General features: G+C 54.6%; 1 protein-coding gene across 1 annotated transcript; it reads right to left on the reverse strand.

Moving 5' to 3' along the window:
- Positions 1-13,381: 13,381 nt before the first annotated feature.
- On the reverse strand, positions 13,382-19,014 carry GPR142 (G protein-coupled receptor 142). The gene is given in 4 exon segments (XM_032617194.1): positions 13,382-17,236; positions 17,880-18,038; positions 18,861-18,912; positions 18,914-19,014. Coding segments are annotated over 4 exon segments (1,125 nt in total). The 5' UTR covers positions 18,956-19,014; the 3' UTR covers positions 13,382-16,364.
- Positions 19,015-19,676: the final 662 nt, after the last annotated feature.

Here is a 19,676-nt window from a genome sequence, read left to right on the forward strand (position 1 = left end):
GGGCTGGAGCCCATGTCCCCTGCATTGGCAGGCGGATTCTCAACCACTGCGCCACCAGGCAAGTCTGAGGCAGGCATTATTTGTTGGCCAGTGGCTTTCCTCCATATGGTGATCCAGGGACTCAGGCTCTCTCCAGCTCGGGGCTCTGCCATTCTCCAGGGTCTCACTGTCATCTACATCCAGCTGGCGGAAGAGGAAGGGGTGTACGGAGGAGGCACACCTGCTTCTTACCCTGCTTCTTATGGGGTTGGCATACATTTCTTCTGCTCACATTCTATTGGTGGGAACCAGTCACATGACCACACCTAGTTTGCAAGGGTAGCTGGGAAATGTAGTCTCAGCTCCTCAGCGAAAACGCTATACTATGGAAGGGGAGCAGAGATTTGGATGGATAGCTAACCATCTTTGCCACGGGATGAATCAAGTCATTTAGGTCATGGGACCAAGAGAGAGACAACAATTCATTCTGAGTTTTAAGGGACTCTCTGGAAGAATAGTCTGGGTCCTGACAGGGAGTCCTAGATAACTTGCTGGAAGGGATTTTGCTTTTGTTAAAGACTGAGAGACCCAACAGTTTCAGAAATGGGCAGAAATATAGGAAAAGCTAGCAGAGAAGCAAACGTATAAGAAACATGGATAATTAGGCCTAAGAAGCTGTGCCCTTCACCTGTAATTGGTCTATTGATCAATAGTTTGTTCCCAAACTTCCTAGCCCAGTGATTGGAGCTTGGCCCTCTGGCAGAGGCTACATGGACAGAGATTTCGATGCCTCTGTGTGGAGGAGGGGCACAGCCAGAGTGCAGGAAGAGGCTGAAACCCCAAGGTGTGGGTGAAATCAGAATCATGCCTTTTCCTTCTCACTTGGGTCAACATGCATGACCTGGAACCTTCACTGTGTAGGCACTTATATTGCCAAGTTAACAAGTCACCACAAGCTTAGAGGCTTAACAAGCCCCATTTATTAGCTCCCAGTTTTGTAGGTCAGAGGTCTGGGGTGGGCTTGACTGGGTCTCTGCTTAAGACTTAAGGCCAAAATCAAGGAGCTGTCCAGGCTGAGCTCTTACTGGAGGTTCTGGGAAAGAATTCGCTCCCAAGTTTATTTAGGTCATTGGCAGGACCAGTGCCCTGTGGTTGTAGGACTGAGGTCCCTGTGCTTTTGCTGGCTGAGACAGAGTCTCAGTTCCTAGAGTCGGCTCTCAAGTCCTTTCCTTGCAGTCCTCCATCTTCAAAGCCACTGACTGTGCATCAAATCCTTCTTTTGCTTAGAATCTCTGACTCTCCCTTTGCCATCAGACAAACTCTACTTTTTTTTTTTTTTGGCCGCACTTCGCGGCATAAGGAACTTCCCTGACTAGGGATTGAACCTGTGCCCCCTGCAGTGGAAGAGTAGAGTCTTAACCACCGGACCACCAGGGAAGTCCCAAAACTCTCTGCTTTTAAAGGGCTCTTTCCCTGGTGGTGCAGTGGTTAAGAATCCGCCTGCCAATGCAGGGGACACAGGTTCGATCCCTGGTCCGGAAAGATCCCACATGCCACAGAACAACTAAGCCCGTGCGCCACAACTACTGAGCCTGCGCTCTAGAGCCCCCGAGCCACAACTACCGAAGCCCACTCGCCTAGAGCCCGTGCTGCGCAACAAGAGAAGCCACCACAATGAGAAGCCCGCACACTGAAGAGTAGCCCCCACTCCCCGCAACTAGAGAAAGCCCGTGCACAGCAACGAAGACCCAACACAGGCAAAAAAAAAAAAAAATATATATATATATATATATATATATATATATATATATATATGTATGTATGAATGTATAAAGGGCTCTTTCAATTTAGGTCAGACCTACCCGGGTAACCAATCTATTTGACGGTCAACTGATTAGTGATCTTAATTCCACTGAAAATCTCTTTCGCCATTTAATGAAAAACAATCTCAAGGGCAACACCCAGGGGAAATCTTAGAATTCTGCCTTCCACAATGCCTGTTGCTTTGGGTCTGGGATCCAGAGTGGTGTCCTTTGGAGCTAAAGAGACTCTCGACTTCTGGCCAAAGAGCTGCCCCACTTGGTTCCACCCAGCCATGGTCGGGCGACCAACGTGCCTGGCCCCAATTCTTTCCAGATACACTCTGGAATCTAGGAATAGAGAGGAAAGGCACTCCTCTCCCTCTGCTGCAAATTCCTTTCTCTGAAAGCCTCATGGAGATGGGACCACCCCCCACCCCCCCAAGCAGAAGCTCAACATTGCACATAGCTCTCTGCCCCCCAAGAGAAAGCTGGGCCCTGTCTGTAGGCTCCAGGCTTCCCTGAAGTTCTGCCCTTAACTTGCTCCCATTTGTAGCTCCTCTCAATGCCTGTTCCTTGTAGCAATGCCAGGTGAGTTGCCTCTCCCTGCCCCCAACATCTGGGGCCTGCTCCCCTTTAGCTATTCAGGAATGTAGGTGCCTGCAGCAAAAACCACTAGAAATGTTTTCTTAGCTGCAGGCCTCCCCGCTGGGGCCCCTCGTTGCAGAAGGATGCTTTGTGCAGATTTCTCCTCCTTCGCCCAGGAGCTGGCATCTCAGACCCAACTCAGATTCGACCTTGCTCTCTACTCCTGTTGGTGAGTTTCAGGGCCTGGAGGACTCAAAGGGGCCCCTGTCCAGGTAGTCAAACAATGTAATCCAGAGCTCTCATCAAAAGCCATCTGTTGGGCCTGCAGCCCTTCCTTTCCTCTGGGACCCCATGGAGGGCAGCCAGCGACAGACAGGCAGCAAGGGATGGGGGTGGTTGAGGCCCAGGTGGCCGCCCAGTTCCCTGGGGCCCAGACATTCTCTGCAGCGTCACTGGGCAGAGGAACACAGCAAAGGCGCTCAGGCTGGTGTGCACGCAGGTGCCGCGGGCGCTGCCCGGAATTCCAAAACGAAAAGGAAACTCTCCAATGGGCCGGACTTCCTGTTATCATTTGTGCACTTGGTACAAATTTAACGGATAGTAACATCCATGTGTCAGGCACTGAGGCGGTGTGGTTGGGAGGGAGTATGCGGGGAGAGATGGGCTGAGAGGCTGGGTGCCAGGCCCCGGAAAGGGCAGGACTTCCCCCGAGGCAACAGGAAGCCAGCAGAGGGCTTTGCGCAGTGACTCTATGCAGGGTCAGGACTGCATCGAGAAAGATGACTCTGGTGGGACTTCCCTGGCGGTCCAGTGGTTAGGACTCCACGCGTCCACTGCAGGAGGCACGGGTTCGATCCCTGGTCAGGGAACTGAGATCCCACAAGCTGTGCAGCGTGGCCAAAAAATTTTAAAAAATAAAATAAAATAAACAGGTGACTCTGGCTGCAGAGAGAGGAGGGGACACACCTGGAGGAGAGAGGCCAGGGGACCCACTGCTGGAAGCCTGGAGAGGTGACAGAGGCCTGTGGACCACGGCTCCCTTCTCTCCATCAGCACCAATCATCCACAACTGAGTCTGTAATGAAAACTGCGTGCCCTTTGCCAAATCTGATTTGGCACCAAGCAGCAGCTCCTCTGTCTAAGGAGAGGTTTGCCTCCCAAGTCCAGTTTCTTTGTGCATCTTCTCATCCTGTCTCCTCTTAGCCCCTCTGGCTGCTAAACGGGTTACAACTTCCTTTTCTCCCAGAACCCCACCCTCTGCACCCTCAGCTTGTTTTCTGTGTCTCTCCTCCGTCTGCCCAGCCTACATGACACTTTTTCTCTTTCTTTTTCAAAAAGAAAAATTTCTTATTGAAGTATAGTTGATTTACAATGTTGTGTTAATTTCTGCTATACGGCAGAGTGACTCAGTTATACGTATACGTACATTCGTTTTTATATTCTTTTCCGTTATGGTTTATCCCAGGATGTTGAATATACTTCCCTGCGCTATACAGTAGGACCTTATTGTTTATCCATTCTATATGTAATCGTTTGCATCTACTAACCCCAACCTCCCAATCCTTCCCTCCCTCCCCCTTCACCCCCTTGGCAACCACAAGTCTGTTCTCTATGTCTGTTTCATAGATACTTTCATTTGTGTCATGTTTTAGATTCCACATATAAGTGATATCATATGGTATTGGTTTTTCTCTTTCTGACTTTCTTCACCTAGTATTATAATCTCTAGTTGCATGCTTTTTTCTTTCCTTAGCTTTTCAGGGACCAAGCCCTCTGTGGGATGCCTTTCTGGAGACAAGAAAGAAGAGAGAAAGCTGAAGGTGGCAGAGCCACTGAGATGTCTAAAGGCAGCTGCTTGACGGGCCCCGCCCACTCCCTTTCTCCTGCAGTGAGTTGTGTCCACCTGGAAGTCAGAAGGGCCGTGAGTGAGGGTCACGAGGGGTCAGTCACCTCCCCAGCCTGGGCTCAGACTCCCAATGCACAGCCTTGTGTGCAGTGAGCCAGGTGCCTGGAGGCTCCCCAGGCTGTGGGATTCAGAAGTCTTTATCAGGGGACTTCCCTGACAGTCCAGTGGTTAAGGCTTCACGCAGGGTAAACGGGTTCTACCCTGGTCAGGGAACTAAGATGCCCCATGCCGAAAGGCGTGGCCAAAAAAAAAGTCTTTATCAGTTGTGACCACACCCCTCCTCCTGCAGGGCCCGGGAAGAAAGCAGAACCAAGCCCTGGGAAAGATCAACGGCCACACATTTTTTTGCTTCATAGGTGTTGCCCTTCTACCCTGAGGTTGTAGAGTAACTGAGGCTGCGGAGGGCGGGGCGGGGGGCTGGGGTGAGGGGATGAGGGGCCCTGAGGGAATCACTCGTGCCTGCGGATACCACACCCACATCCGGAAATGATTCCATCTGCTTGTCTCTTTCCCCAGGACCGAGGAGCCACCTACACCCACCTGACCCGAGTAACCCAGGGGAGCTGGCCTTAATCCTGGCCTCAGAGGAACCTGGATCATAATTGGTAAGGTTAGATTACTCAGGCCAACGCACCTCCCTTCACAGATACAGAAACTGGGGCTGGTGGAGTCTCAGGGCAAGTACAGAACCCGCTGGCAGCCAGGTCACCTGACCCACCCCCCCACCCCCATCACCTGACCCATCAGGTCACCCGCCCTCAGGCCGCTGCCCTTGCCCCCGCGGTATGGTTCTCTCCACACCGGGAATCTCTCTGACTGTGTAACATGATATAATTATGGAATAACTCTTGAGGACAGAGACGGAGATCACGAGGCCACCTAAGAATTCTGCCTCCAGTGGGGCCCCAGGCTCCCATCCCCAGCACCTGGCCATGCCCCCAGGCCAGCTCCTGGGAGGAAGTGTCCTGCTCAGCTCTTAGCTGTCCCTTTCACTCAGCGAGGTTGGACCAGATCCCCCAGTACGCTGATTATAACAGGGGGTTGGACAGGCCCGTGGGCAGACAGCTCTTGTCTCCCAGAGGCCGGTTCCCTCCCAGTCCGACTGGCCCAGACTCGCAAGTCTCAGCCTGTGGTTTCAGCTTCCAAGCAGGGAGTGCAGAGATGCTTGCGGGATGCCAGAGGGGACGATGACCAAGAGCTCGGCAGTTCTAACTGCAGGTGCCTCTTCAGCCAGGATCCCCTATCTTTACTATTTAATTCTATTATTTTATTTATTTTTCTGGCCATGACACATGGCTTGCGGAATCTCAGTTCCCCAACCAGGGACTGAACCCGGGCCATGAGAGTTAAAGCCTGGAATCCTAACCACTGGACCGCCAGGGAACTCCCCGCCCCCCGACTCTCTGTTTGCATTTCTACTTGGTTGCCTCAAACGTTAGTATGAGTTCCTTTAATAAATATTTATTGAGAGCGTGCTCAAAGTACTGGCATAGGAGCTGGAGGCTAGGGGGCAGGACCCTTGCCTTCAGAAGACTGAAGGGGAAAAAACAGCAGCACAAAACCAGTGGGCTCCAGTCCAAGTTCTGAAACCTACTGGCTCTGGGACTTCGGCGGGTCACTTAGCCTTTTCGATTCCTAGTTTGTTTGCCTGAAACACCGGAGTAATATTCACGGGTTGTTGTCGAGAGACTGACTATACAGATGGATAATGGCCAGAGCATCTATAAAAATAGAACTCTGACCCGCAATCTACAGCAACCAAGCCAGGAAGCCGGCCTGCTAGCTGCAAGTCAGACTTGCAGGAAATCAGACCACCATCTCGAACAACCGGTCCAGGAAGCCGAACAATAACCCCTGTAGCAATCGCCCCAAATGGCCAGAACTGATTAATGATTGACAGCTTCCCTGACTCTCATCCCTGCTTCCAACTTAGGACCAACCAGAGAAAACCAGGTATGCACCTCTAACCAGTCACATAGGACACCCCATTTCTATTCTTCTTCTTCTTCTTTTCACCCGGCCCTGCAGCTTGTGAGCCCCAGCAGTGAAAGCACCAAGTCCTAACCACTGGACCTCCAGGGAGGTCCCAAGGACACCCCACTTCTAGTGAGCCCCCCTAAGCTTCCCTGTGCCCATGGCCTCCAATCAGGGCACCCCTGACACCTTCCCTTTGCCCCACTAGGACACCGTTCCCCTCCCTGTCTCGCGATGGTGGCCGACTTCTTGTGTAGCACACTGGATAGTCTCTGCTTGCTCTCATTCGAGTGGCCTTCGTTTTTTCCCATATTGGGGTCAAAGGAGCTAGGGAATGTGGCTGAGTTGGGGAATTCTGGGCTTCTGAAGAGCCCAGAATTCTAGGCACGTAAGGTAGGAAGATTCAAGGTGGAGAGGGTCATGGCTAGGAGAGCCTCTTGATCGCAGCGGCTGGCCCTGCTCCAGGCCACTGTTCAGAGTTCTGAAGGGGGCGGTGTTTGGGTCAGCCTCCCCCGGGCCTGTGGCTCCTTACGTGTAGCCATCGCATGAGCCCTATAAGGACAGGCCCCAGCGCCCCCAGCCTAGAAACGCCAGCTGTGGCAAAGTGAGCAAGGGCCGGTGAGTGGGGGGAGGCCAGGCCGCCAGGGCTGCCGGGGGGGTGGATCTCTGCTCACCCCCAAGCATCCCTTCCCTTCAGACCACCTCTAGGTACCTGGCCAGAGTCTGGAGGGACACCTCTGAATGCCTGGACTCAGGGCTAAGCCCTGACAGGTACAGGCTGATCAGTGCAGAGGGGAGAGAGCTGAACCCCCCAACTTATGTAGCGGTGGAAACCCAGGGTGTAATATAGGGACCGTCTTATGGGGGATTATGTCACAACACAGGCAAAGTATCCTCCTTGTCTCCACGTCCAGCCTCTTCCACAACCTTCCTTCTCCCCAGAAGTGTTGCAGGGGCCACAGAGCGGGTGAGCTTTCCCTCCCTCTGTCCCCGGGTCTCCTCCAAACTCAGCATATCCTGCAGGAGCATCTGGGCCTCTGTCCTGGACTCACACTAGCCTGGACCATCGCAGTGGTCTCCTAAGGGGCATCCAGCATCCTAACTCACCGATCCCTTGTCTAGAATGCCGTCGGTGGGATCTTTCTAGAACTTGATCCTAAGAACCTTCAGGAGCTCAGCCTGCATAGAAAGAGCAGCCTCCATGCCAGCACCAACCCACCTTTCCAGCTTCATCTCTCACTGCCGGCAGCCCCCTCCCCGACCCACCAGTCTCCGGCTGCACCAAACTATTAATACCCCCTGTTCTTACCTGACTCCAAGAGTGAGAGTAAAGAGAGGTGTGCTCGTGTGTGTCTGGCCGTGCAGACTATGCGCTGTACCTCCCTCTGGACCTGGGCTCCATGCTAACTCAAGCGTCTCCCTGAGCCTTGCACAATGGTTAGATATACAGAATGCAGAGGTAAAGGGGCCTTGATCCGAGTCCTGCCTCCCCCACTAGCCAGGTATGTTCTTTAGGCCAATTGCTTTAACTCTTTGACCCTCAGTATGTCCATCTAGAAAATGGATGCAATAATTCCTGCCTCTGAAACGGGAGGGAAGGGGGCAGGGTATAACCTTTGAAAGAATGACATAGTCTGAGGACACGACATAAAACTGATTAGAACCAAATGGGTCCAAGATGGCAGAGGAGTCGGCTTCCACTAGACCCTGAGCCTCAGTATACGCTCATTGTAACACATCAGCTAAATGACACACCCGTAGGTGCCATGACAGTTCCAAGGCCTACCATCAAGGTCAAAAAGTGAGTGGTGGCCCAATTCCTGGAAATCCCACCCCTTCTCCAAAATAGCTGGAATACTTCTCCCACTCATTAGCCTATGAAATTACCCAGCCCTATAAAAACTGACAACCCCGTACCCTGGGGCCGCTCTCGCCCTCTGAGATGGCCCATACTCTGTCTGTGGAGTGTGTTTCTTTCTAAATAAATCAACTTCTTCCCTATCACTTTGTCTCTCACTGAATTCTTTCTGTGGTGAGACATCAAGAACCAGAGCTTCATTAAATCCTGAGACCAGGTGTGTGATCTCAGTGAAAAGAACGTGGGCTCAAGTCCTAATCCGAGTTACACGGTTTCACCTCCTGCCTGTTATTGTAGTAGTCTATGAGACGGTGCAAATAAAATGTTAAGTCTAGGGCTTCCCTGGTGGCGCAGCGGTTGAGAGTCCGCCTGCCGATGCAGGGGACGCGGGTTCGTGCCCCGGTCCGGGAAGATCCCACGTGCCGCGGAGCGGCTGGGCCCGTGAGCCATGGCCGCTGGGCCTGTGCTTCCGGAGCCTGTGCTCCACAACGGGAGAGGCCACAACAGTGAGAGGCCCACGTACCGCAAAAAAAAGAAAAAGTTAAGTCTAGTGCCTGGTCCATGGAAAGTGCTCAGAAGATGCTACCTATTCTGTGAGATGCCTCCCATCCAGCAGGCTCTTCTACGCCGAACTAAGGTTCATGGAGGACTCAGGAGTTTGCCAATGGACTTGACCGTTGGTCCCATCTGGTCCAACCATCACATTTTACAGACAAAGTAACTGAGACCCCCGGGGCTGGAAATGACTTTCCCAAAGTCACACAGTGCATTGGTGTCAGAGAAGGGCCTGGAACCCAGGTCCTCCGGTGCCAGCCCTGTGGCTTCCCTACCGTGTCCCACCGCAACACTTGTGTGCTCTTTGCATCAAACAGCAGACCAGCTCACTTGCATCCATCTCCCTACTTTTACAGTCTCCCCCCAGAAAGAATTATCAGGTCAAACTGTGTCCTCATAGTTTGTAGAGAGGGCACTCTGGGGAAGGGGTTTCGGTCAGTTACCTCCATGAGGGTTCGTGACACAGAAAGTTCTAGAAGGGTGGTGATCCCTGGTCAGGGGAATCCAAACAGACTAAGACCTGTAACCACTGGCATGTCTTGATGGCAGGCGACCCCTGGATCTTTTCTGGAAGGGCCCATTTCTCTGCTGGCTGAGGGGGCCCCACCCAGAGATGCGCGTACTCCAGGCCTCAGTGGGTGTCAGTGGGTCAGGGAACTGAGTTCTAGGACAAGTGGGAGGCTCTCTGGGATCTGGCTGGACTGCTCCATTGACCCGGGGAAGAAAGGAGGGCCCCTGGTGACAAGCCCTGGGGATGAGAGGTAAAGATCTGCAGAATTCTCCCTGGGTCTCTGGGAAGGGTGCAGACACTCCAATTTAAAAAAAAACAAATATGCAAACAAAATATAGTTCCCAAGAACAGAACGTCCCAGAGGTTCTTGGAGGAATTGGATTACTTGCTTCACCGTTTCCACCCTCTCAAAGTCAAAATACTCTGCAATCAGCCCACCTCCAGTTATTTCTCAACATCACACTCTCAAGGGCAGGGTCCTTGGAAGTGCTCTCCGTGGAGAACTTAGAAAAACTCTTCTGCTCTAGCCGGGTGGGTGCCTGGACCAGAAGGGGCACCCTGCCAGAGACCCTCAGTTCCCACAGCCGCCTGGCTGGGGCCAGCACGGGGGCTCAGTAGGTGGAAGGAACCCTCCCAGCGAGCCCTGCCCCAGTGCCCGCCACAGTGAGCCCTCTGATCCCAGCCCTCTTTCCACAATCCTCCCGTGTCCCTGGGAGACCTGGTCACTCAGTCCTTCTCCCCGGAAAAAGAGCAACGTCCTGCCCTCTCCTACTGGGGCCTCGAAGTCCTCTCTGAGACCACAGCCTTCCATTTAAGGCCAACTCACACATCCCTGCCCCCCTCCATCGCCCCTCCCCCTCCCCCCAGGAGTGGTGTGGCAGATCAGGGGCTACAGTGCCAGGGCATCTGGGCATTCCTCTCCCTGGGCCTTGCCCTGTCTGCTAAATATACATCCAGGAGGAGCCCGGGAAGCAAACGGCCACAGACCTCGTTAACTCTTTCACCTCTGGCAGCTGTGGAGGGGGCGGAGGACTGGCAATCCGGTGGGAGGGGCGCCCAAGGCCAGACTGGGGCAGGGCGGGGCGGGGGGGGTGGGGTGGGGTGGGGTGGGGGTGGGGGGGGTTGGGGGTTGGGGGGAGGACCCAGCCCCTCACACCCAGTCATGGGGATGGGGACCTGGGCTCAGAGGTCAGGGGTGACCTGTGGAAGGAGACCAGCTGTGTCCTCACCGCCCCCTCCCCACTCCTGCCCAGAGGAGGAACCGAGGTCAAGGAGGGCAGCCCTGAGGCTGAGTCAGGCCCTCAGCCACTTTCTCCAGGAGGACCTGAAGGATGGCCTGAGCTCTCCTTTCAAGGAGAAGGTGAGGGAGTGCCAGGCGGGCAGGCCCCCTTCTCCCCAGGGTGGGTCCCTTTCCCAGGCCCCTGGAGTAGAGGTGTGAAGGCCTGGGAGTTGGCCTCAGAGGGGAGGTTGCTCTGGATTCGCCCCCCATCTTCCCCTCGTCCTTCCTCTCAGCGTGGCGCCCCTCAGCCCAGGCCTGGCTTCCTGCCACCAAAGATGCTCCCAGAGCCTCCCCAGGTCCTCCTGGCGAGAGGGCAGGGAGCGTCGTTGGAACCCCACCCTGGTTCTCTCCTCCCTGGGTCCCAGCTCTGCTCCTGACTCACTGTGGGCTTTGGCAGGCTCCCTCCCTCCTCACCTTCCCAGCCCCTTTCCCTCCATCCTTGTCGTGTGCCGCTGGTGGCAAGACTCAAACTCCCTCAGGGGGCAGGATGCCCAAGTGGTTGCCGCGGACAGGAACCGCTGGTGGAACTTGGGACCCCAGAGGACTGACTGGAGCCCTGGGGCTCTGAACCCAGGAGGGCTGGGCTCCGCACAAAGGGGAAGGCAGGCAGCTGAACCAGAGACCAGGGGGAGGGGCTGGCCGGACCCTGCCCCTGGAGAGGGGAGGGACGAGGGTGATGAAAGGGCCCTTCATAGAGTGCCTCGCGCAGGAAGCCTTTCCAACCACCAGAAGGATCTGAGAAAACTGCCGTGACCTGCCGCTCGCCTCCACCCCCAACCCCAGCTGGAGGAAGCACGTGGCTTGCTTCGTGGCTTCAGGGTGGAGGGGGCTGACCAGGGGAACAGCGGAGTCGTCCCACCCCACTGCTCCCCGCTGGCTGTGGCTCGCGGGGCTGACACAGTTTCTTTGCAACAACTCGGATCTGCCTAGAAATCTGGCTTAAAGCCCCGCCCCCCGGCTCCCAGGCCAGTCTGTCCATCCCGCCAGTCCTGCAGCGCCCTCTGCTGTCTGAGCCCATAGCGACAGGCCAAAGGGGGAAGTCGGGCCGTAAGGCCCTCTAAGGAGCCCAAGCTTCCCCACTGACAAAGGAGCCAGGGCTTTGGGGCTGGGGGAGCCAAGATCCTCAAGACACCCCCATGTCAAAGACTGTCCCATTGTCCCTGCCGGCACATCTATAACCTGGCCGACCAAGGCGCTCAACGTTTAATTCGGTGGAAAAGTAGGGTTTTGTTCTCTGGGTGGGCGGGGTGGGGGTGGGGGTGGGGGCCCTCCCCTGGGCCAGGTTGCTGAAAACAGCAGATCCTCCAGAAGCCTGGCGGTTTGTCCCCTCCCACCCTTCCCCATCCCAGGAGGTCGTGGACAGCTGTGACGTGCTTTACCCAACTAGCCCGAAGCGGGCTGGACGGGAATGTAAATGGGGCGGGGTGGGGGTGGCGCTGGGGGAGTGAAATTGCACCTCAGAAGCCCCTGGGAGCACTGCTATCGTGTGGGGAAGCAGAGGAAGTAAGCGCAGATAACAGGGAATCTTTGGCGATGCCTGCAGGTCGTGCAAACTTGAAGCCAGACGCAGAATGGAAAAAACGCTATTGGAGGCGAGATCACTAAAGGGAACCCAGGAAATGTGGCAAACAAGGCATTTATTCTCCTGCCTGAGGACAAATAAGACCGGTAGAGGGAAAAGGGGGCCAGCAACCCAGTCACGATTAAGAAAGTGAAGAAAATTCTTCTGAACGAAAAGATACTCTCAGTGTGGAATTTAAAAGCTCTGTAGCAGACTCCGGGCAAACTTCTTGAAGGAAGACACTTGTCCTCAGATACATCTTCATTACGGTTTAATCAAGATCTTCCAAGAATCCAGGGAGAAAGGAGAGGTCGTGTTGAAAGATACAAGACTGAGGCTGAATCCTTCTACGCCAACCAGAAGGAAAAGTGGAGGGACATTTCCTATAAAGCTAAGAGAAACATTCCTTTCATCAAGAGCTGGATATGCACCAAACTAACATTTTTCTTTAAATTAACCACAGTGGGGACTTCCCTGGTGGCCTAGCAGGTAGGATTCAGCGCCTTCACTGTGGAGGCCCAGGTTCAATCCCTGGTCCGGGAACTGAGATCCTGCAAGCTGTGTGCCACGGACAAAAAAAAAGAAAGAAAGAAAGAAAGAAAAGAAAAGAGAAGAAAAATAACCTTAGTGTATGGGCCGGATTGTGTCTCCCTAAATTCACAGATTGAAGCCCTAACCCCCCCTGTACCACAGAATGTGAATTTCAAGAGATGATTAAGTTAAAATGAGGCTATTAGGGTGGCCACTCATCCAATATGACTGGTGTCCTCAAAAGAAGGAGAGACACCAGGCATGTGCCCGCAAAGAGGAAAGAGCTTTTTAAGACATAGATAGGAGACAGCTACCTGCCAGCCAAGGGAAAAGGTTTCAGAAGACACCAAACCTGCCAACACCTTGCTCTTGGACTTCCAGCGTCCAGAACCTTAAGAAAATGAATTTCTGTTGTTTAAGCCACTCGGTCTATGGCTTTTTTGTTGTTGTTGTTATGGCAGCCCCAGAAAACAAATACACATGGATGTAGAGACCAGAAGACAGCAAAAATCATATATAGACTTGGAAAGATGTGGAAGACACTAGAAAAATCATTGTCTTTAAATATTAACAAAGGGTTAAAAATAGAACATAAGATCAACTGACAAATTGTGTGTGGGGCGGGGGTTGGTGGGGGGGACCTGTAAGGAAAAAACTTAGAATTCCAAAAAGGATTTCCGTTAGCCAAGCTATTTCAGCAGATGGGATGGAGGCGAGAAGGGTAACCCACACCCCTGCTGTCTTGTTCTCCAGAAGCCATTGAGAGTTTGACAATAGAAATGCATAAAGGAAACATGAGCCGTTTTGTTTTTTTTTTTAAGATTTTTAGAAATTTCGTATCATGTCTGAAACATTTATATTAACATATTTCTATACAAATAACCCAAAGAAAGTTTAGTATTTAGGGCCATGTGCATATCACTGAACCTCTCTGTGCCTCCGTTTCCTCTGTCTGTAAAATGGTCGCAATACTCAGTATCCTGGGTTATTTGAAAACACTGATGTCGCTCCAGCCTGTGGGTACAAGTGAGGTCACATTAATAGGGACACCCACATTCCCATGGCTTGAATCCCCCACCAGTGCAAAATGCTACCTGCCTCAATAGAGCCTCCTCACCTGTTTCTGGAACTACCTGGTTTCCCTGGTGTTTGGGGACAGGTGAGTGAATCTTTCTGTCTCCTTGAAGACAGCCCACCAGCCGGTTGAAAGAGGCGTCCCATCCTCATTTTTTTTTTTCTTGGCTGTGCTACATAGCACACGGGATCCTAGTTCCCTGACCAGGGATTGAACCCATGCCCCCTGCGGTGGCAGCGCGAAGTCCCAACCACTGGACCACCAGGAAAGCCCCAGACTTACAGTCTTGCCCCACCACAGTTGCCTTCCATGCCAAGGGTACCCCCTGGTACTGGGCAGCTCTCCTGCAGGGCCCCACAGGTTTCATATAGGGGGGGGGGGGTCTCTCCCTCAAGGCATTCCGTTTGATTCTGCATCAAAAGCACCTATCCTCTGTAGGGTGGACTTGGCCCCTGGGGCTGGGCTGGGGAAGGCCTCCTCTCACCTTCTTGTGCCCCTTCTTGGGGTACCTGGACTTGCACCCCCTCCTCCTTAAGCAAGGAATGAAGCTCTGGTGCATCAGCTCTACCCACGGACACGTCTGTGTGCACATAGGGCTACCGAACCAAACTTGATTCCACTTGCCTGCTCACAGTAAAGCCAACCTACTGACACTGGTTGTGGTGAAGGAAAGTGCAATGTTTATTGCAGGGCACCAAGCAAGGAGTCCAGGCAGCTAGGGCTTAAAAGGCCCGAACTCCTTATCTGGTATGTTAAATTACAAGGAAATACATTTATTGGAACAAAGAAAACAGTCAAACAAGACAAAATAATAATAGTTTAATCGTTAAGCAAAGTCAAGGACCTTTAGTTCCTCCTCAAGGGCTATAGATAGTACTCTGTGCCAAGTCCTCTGAGCTGTTTTGCAGACACCGAAACCCCAGGCGGAAGAAATTAACTGTATACTGCCCACAAGCATGGAGACTCCAGACCAGTTGGAAACGGAAGGTTGATGATGTGCACTTCCGATTACCTCACTACCCACCAGTCAGAAGAGTGTCCACAAGCTGATCACTCCTGCATCCCTCTCCCTCACCCTGTCTAAAAACCGTTCCCTAAAAGCCATCGGGGAGTTGCAGCCTTCTGAGCATGAGCTGCCTGGACTCCTTGTTTGGCGCCCTGCGATCAATGTTGCCCTTTCCTTCACCACAACCGGGTGTCAGTAGATCGGCTTTACTGTGAGCAGGCAAGCGGACCCAAGTTTGGTTCGGTAACCATGGGGGAATCTGCCATGCCCCAGACCCACTCAGGGCCAGCTGAGACCTTGCTGTGGCAAAAATGATGGGACTTACAGGTCCTCAATCCCCTCTCTGAACTCTTGGGACCAGAGGTGTCTCAGGATGCAGAATTTTTCAGAATAGAGGAAGGTAATGTGTGGTTCAGATAAAGCAACAGATCTCTATTCTGGCAGGGTGTAGGGCGTCATCGCAAAATCACACCCGCTGAGAGTCTGCAGCGGAATCTACGCAGTGGGACAGCACCAAGACATATGCGGTCTTGTATCTATTCTGGTGTGTTTGTGGCAAACTCAGGAAAACTGTCTTGGTTTTCAGAGTTTTTGGAGTTTAGAATTGTGGATAAAGGATTGGGGACCTGCCTTTTCCTCCTTCTGGGTGTGGCTGAAAGTCCCTTCCTGGACATTTCTGCTGTGGGGAGAAGTAGAGAGGAAAGGGGGAAAGCCAAGTGCATTTATTTTGCACCGACCGTTTGCCCAGCACAGAACTGGCTCTTTCCCTTCTGTGATCCCATTAAGGGGTTGGGTGCCTGTGGGGGCCCGCCTGGACCTCACATGCAGGGGAAAGGTCAGCTCAGTCTGGTCTAAAAGCAGAAAGCAGACTGCTAATGTGTTTACCCAGTGCCTGGAGCCGGTGGGAGGTTTGTCTGCTAATCTCTCCCAGCTGCCTCTCCCGGCTGGCATGGCTGAAAGGAGGGAGGCTGGGAGGGGCCGAGCAGAGCCCCTCAGAGTCTCAGGTCGGCTGAGCCATCTCCCTTCCTCCCCTTGGTGGAGAAAGAGGCTTCTTTTCCAAGAGGAGTGAGCTTAGGGGTGTGGCCGGGAGCCCCCTTCCGCTCTCCTGGCCCTTGAGCTAAGAGGACATTTTCTTTCTTAGTCCTGGTCCTCAGCAACCGTGGAAAGTGCAGCCCCAGGGCTGTTCTGGGGCCCTGAACCTGTTCTGGCTCCAGGGCAGGGATTTAATCAGTCCAGGATGCTAGAGACCCCAGAGGTTATGTCGCCCCAGGGCTGGGGCATTGAATCTGCTTCAGACCACTCCCTTTCAAAAAAAAAAAAAAAAAGACCACTCCCTTTCTCAGGCGGCCCCGTCTCCCATTGTTCAGCCCCCTGCATTTGGTTCCCGCAGCCCAGGAAAGGCCTGGAATCCCGCGGACATCTCCCTTTCTCCCTGGCATTGCCACTAGAAGCCGGAGAAGTAATCAACTCAGGGAATGAGAGGTGGGCTCCAGGGAGGGGTGGCCTGGAAACAACTCATATTCATCCATCCATCCATCCATCTATCCATCTATTCAGTCACTCATTCATTCATTCAACCAACATTAATTTAGCTTCCTGGGGAGCCACCCCTGAAGGAAGGAGCCTCTCCTTTCATCCCCAGATTGCAAAGTAGGGTACTGATAAAGTTTTGTGGAAGCAACCACAAAGACCCCACTAATCTGGCTGTGAGCCACCCCAAGCTCCCTGTATGGGCTCCTCCTCTACAGTTCTGCCCCTTTGGGGAGTCCTGCAGGCTTCAGCACAGGTTCTGCCACCACGCCCGCTGACTGTGACCCCAGGGTGCAGGGCAGGTGGGCGTCATGGATGACCTCCTGGACAGTGGCCCGGAAGGTCTTGCTCACAAAGGAGTAGAGCCCAAAGTTGACTGCTGTGTTGAGCATGGCCGCCATGTTGGCCACATCCAAGGCCAGGTGGACCCTCCAGTCCCGGTAGACGGGGGCCACGTACAGGTGGTAGAGCATGACAAAGATGCGGGGTGCCCAAAGGAGGGCGAAGAGCGTGGTGACACCCAGGAGGATGGCGGTGCTCTTGCCCACCCGGGGCCGAGGCCCACTCTGGCCCCTTCTCTGTAGCTGGCAGACAATGGCCGAGTTGGTGACCAGGAAAACGGCACAAGGGATGAAATAGACGATGAGGCAGTGAGCCCACTTGAGGACCTTGTCCAATGTGCTGGGGGGGTCCTCGTCCCTCCACACGTCCATCCACCAGTAGAAGGGGATGCCAGTCAGCAGGGCAGTACCAAGGACAGCAGCGATGGCCCGCCGGGTCCGGCCTGGGGATGAAGTGGCCCGATGGTGCAGGGGGTGGCACAGGGCGCCGTACCGGTCGACCGTGAGCAGGACGGCGATCCAGACTGAGGCGTGGTTGGCAGCAAACTCCAGGATGTTAGCCGCGCGCACCACAGCCTGGGGCACCTTTCGGGCCAGCACTGCTCCCTGTAGGAGGAAGCCCACGAACACGATGACTACCTGGGTGATGACATCCGAGGCCGTGAGTGCCAGAAGGTAGTAGTAGGAGGGCTTCCTGGTCCTGGCGGCGAGGCGGGCCAGGGCCACTGTGGTCAGGAGGTTGACTGATGGCAACCGAGGTCAGGGAGGGGAGAGGTCAGAGGCGTTAGAAGGGCTCCTCGGATTTGCTTTCTCATCGTCCCTCCCCACCTGCTGGTTCTGGCTTCTCTTTTCCTCTTTCCAGACCCTTCTTAAACCTCACTTTGTCTGGAAGGTTAATCAGATCAGCCCTGCCTCGTCCAGTCATGCGCTGTAGGCCACTGCCTTATACACTAGCTTCCCTGGCAACGGGCACAGGGATGGGCAGTTCCCTAATTCCACCCGTCCTTTCCTGCATCCACACCCCACCCGACCCACAGCTCTGCTCTCTGAACGCAGTGGATGGTACAGGAAGCTTTTGATGGAGCTGGGGGCGGTCAGGCAAAAACTTAGTCATCCTAGGAGGTGCCCATTCCTGGGGGTAGAAGGGGGCTGTCTGCTGTGGTGAAAACTTGGGTTTAGCTATAGAGCACCCCAACTCCTGGCCCCTCACTTTTACTCCCCATTATGCTTGGCTTTCCAGTGACCCAGATCACCCCACAAAGGCAAGGAGAGCGCTGGGGTCTATGATCCTGGGTTTCAGGGGTCAGCCCAGAGGGTTGGCACCCATTGAAGGAGAACTCCAACTTCTGGGCAACCCCAGGACCCCAGACCCAGCTCCCCACTCACCAGGCAGCCCCAGGCCCAGCAGGACGCTGTAGTAGATGACAGGGAGGACCCCGGCCACACACGGGGACCTCTCTGGGATCTCCGGCCAATGGCCTTCAAACTCCTGGCTCAGCCCACTGCCATTGGGTGTGAGCGTTGGCGTCACCTGTAGCTGGCCAGCTAGGAAGCGCAGAGGGTGGGTTAGAGCATTTGGTTCCTTTCCAGTCTGGCCTGGCAGCAGCCCTACCCTGCCCCTGACCCACTCTGTGCAGACCCTGTGGTCAGGCCCAGCCAAACGGTAATGCTTCCTGCCAAGCACACTCCACCCCAGCCCACCCCCGCAGTGGCCCGGCTCCCCAGTTGGCGGGAAGAAGCACTTGTTGGCGTTTCTTGCTGACACGGAGATTATTTCTCGATCATATTTGCTCCTGGTGGATCTTCAGCCTGCAAAGCAGGGTCCTAAACGGGCTGCTAGTCACGGTCAGGAGGGCATTTGGGGGTGGGGCGATTGTGAAATACGGGGGCCCTGGGCCTTGCTCCAGGCGGCCTGAGCCAGAGGGTCTGCACCGGCGCTAGGGCAGCTGTGTTTTTAAAGCATCCCGGGTGATCCTGACCCACAGTAACTCACGGCTCTGCCAAACAGCCACCCCCCTCTTTAAGGAGAGACGTTACTAAGTTCCGCTCCTTTCTACTCGAGAGCACCCTCTCCCAGTGCTATTGGAGCTGGAATGGCCCCGGTTTTCAGACTGGGAAACTGAGTCCAGAGGGGGTAAGGTGACCTGCCTGCTGTCACACGCAGCTGGCAGGTGGCCAGTCTGGGATAAGGACCAACCTCATGCTCTGGTCCCTGCCTCTCTTAGTCCACACTTTAGGAGTTTAGGTTCCACCTTCCAGCTTTTGATGTTTCCATATCCGCTTCAAGCTCCCCTCTCCCGGACTCTAGATTCCTCACTGGTCCTGCCACCTTACTCTCCCTGCCCACCCTGGCCCTAGACACTTTACCTGTCTCTTGTCCTGCAAGCCTCATGCTGCTGGGTCCTGAGTCCTGGGTCACCCCGTGGCTTTTTCTGGTGGTCCCAGCAGCTCGCTCTCATCATCGCCAGCTCTCCCGAGCGGTTGTTTGCCCCGGGATTATTCCAGCCGTGCTGAGCCTGATGGTCGGTGCGGGGAGGTGGGGTGGAGGGGGGAGGGAGGAGGGGGAAGGGGAGGGCGGGGCAGAGGCTGAGGGGAAGGTCTGTAAAGTAGTCGCTGCCCGGAGCAAACCAGGATGGGGACGGTGCACAGGCAGGGGAGGGGCGAGGCTGGGAGGCAGACCTTGGGGCGGGGGGGGGGGGGGGGGGCGGTAGCATCAGGGCTCTGGTTGGGCTGCCTCGTGCTCCAGGGCACTCTGGGAACGGGCCTGGCCTCGGTCTGGCAGTCAAACCCTGGGCGTGAGGCGTTTGGGGAAAGGCAGACAGATTCCAGGAGCTGACTCAGACGGGGCTGGGGGGAGGGAACCAGTGCTGGGGAGGGAGAACTGAGGCTGCCCTGGGCAGGACCCAGATCTGGAGCGAAGCTTCACGGGCCAGGTTTGAAGGAGTCAGTGCCGCGGTGGCTGTGGGTGGTGGGACGAGAAGGAGACTCTACCCAGGCGGGCTGTTGGCCTGGAAGGATGGCAGGAAGCCATGCCCAGTGCTGGCCGTGACGGCCAGGCCAGCGGAAGCCTGACCAGGCTGCCAGCAGCGCTGGGAAAGCCAGACCCAGCGGCTCCTTGCAAGCTGTTGTTTTCCTGACCCTGGTAAAATGGACTTTCCTTTAAGGAAAATTAGTCACCGGCCG

This window comes from Phocoena sinus, chromosome 20 (assembly GCF_008692025.1).
Source record: "Phocoena sinus isolate mPhoSin1 chromosome 20, mPhoSin1.pri, whole genome shotgun sequence".
Lineage (NCBI taxonomy): Eukaryota > Metazoa > Chordata > Mammalia > Artiodactyla > Phocoenidae > Phocoena > Phocoena sinus.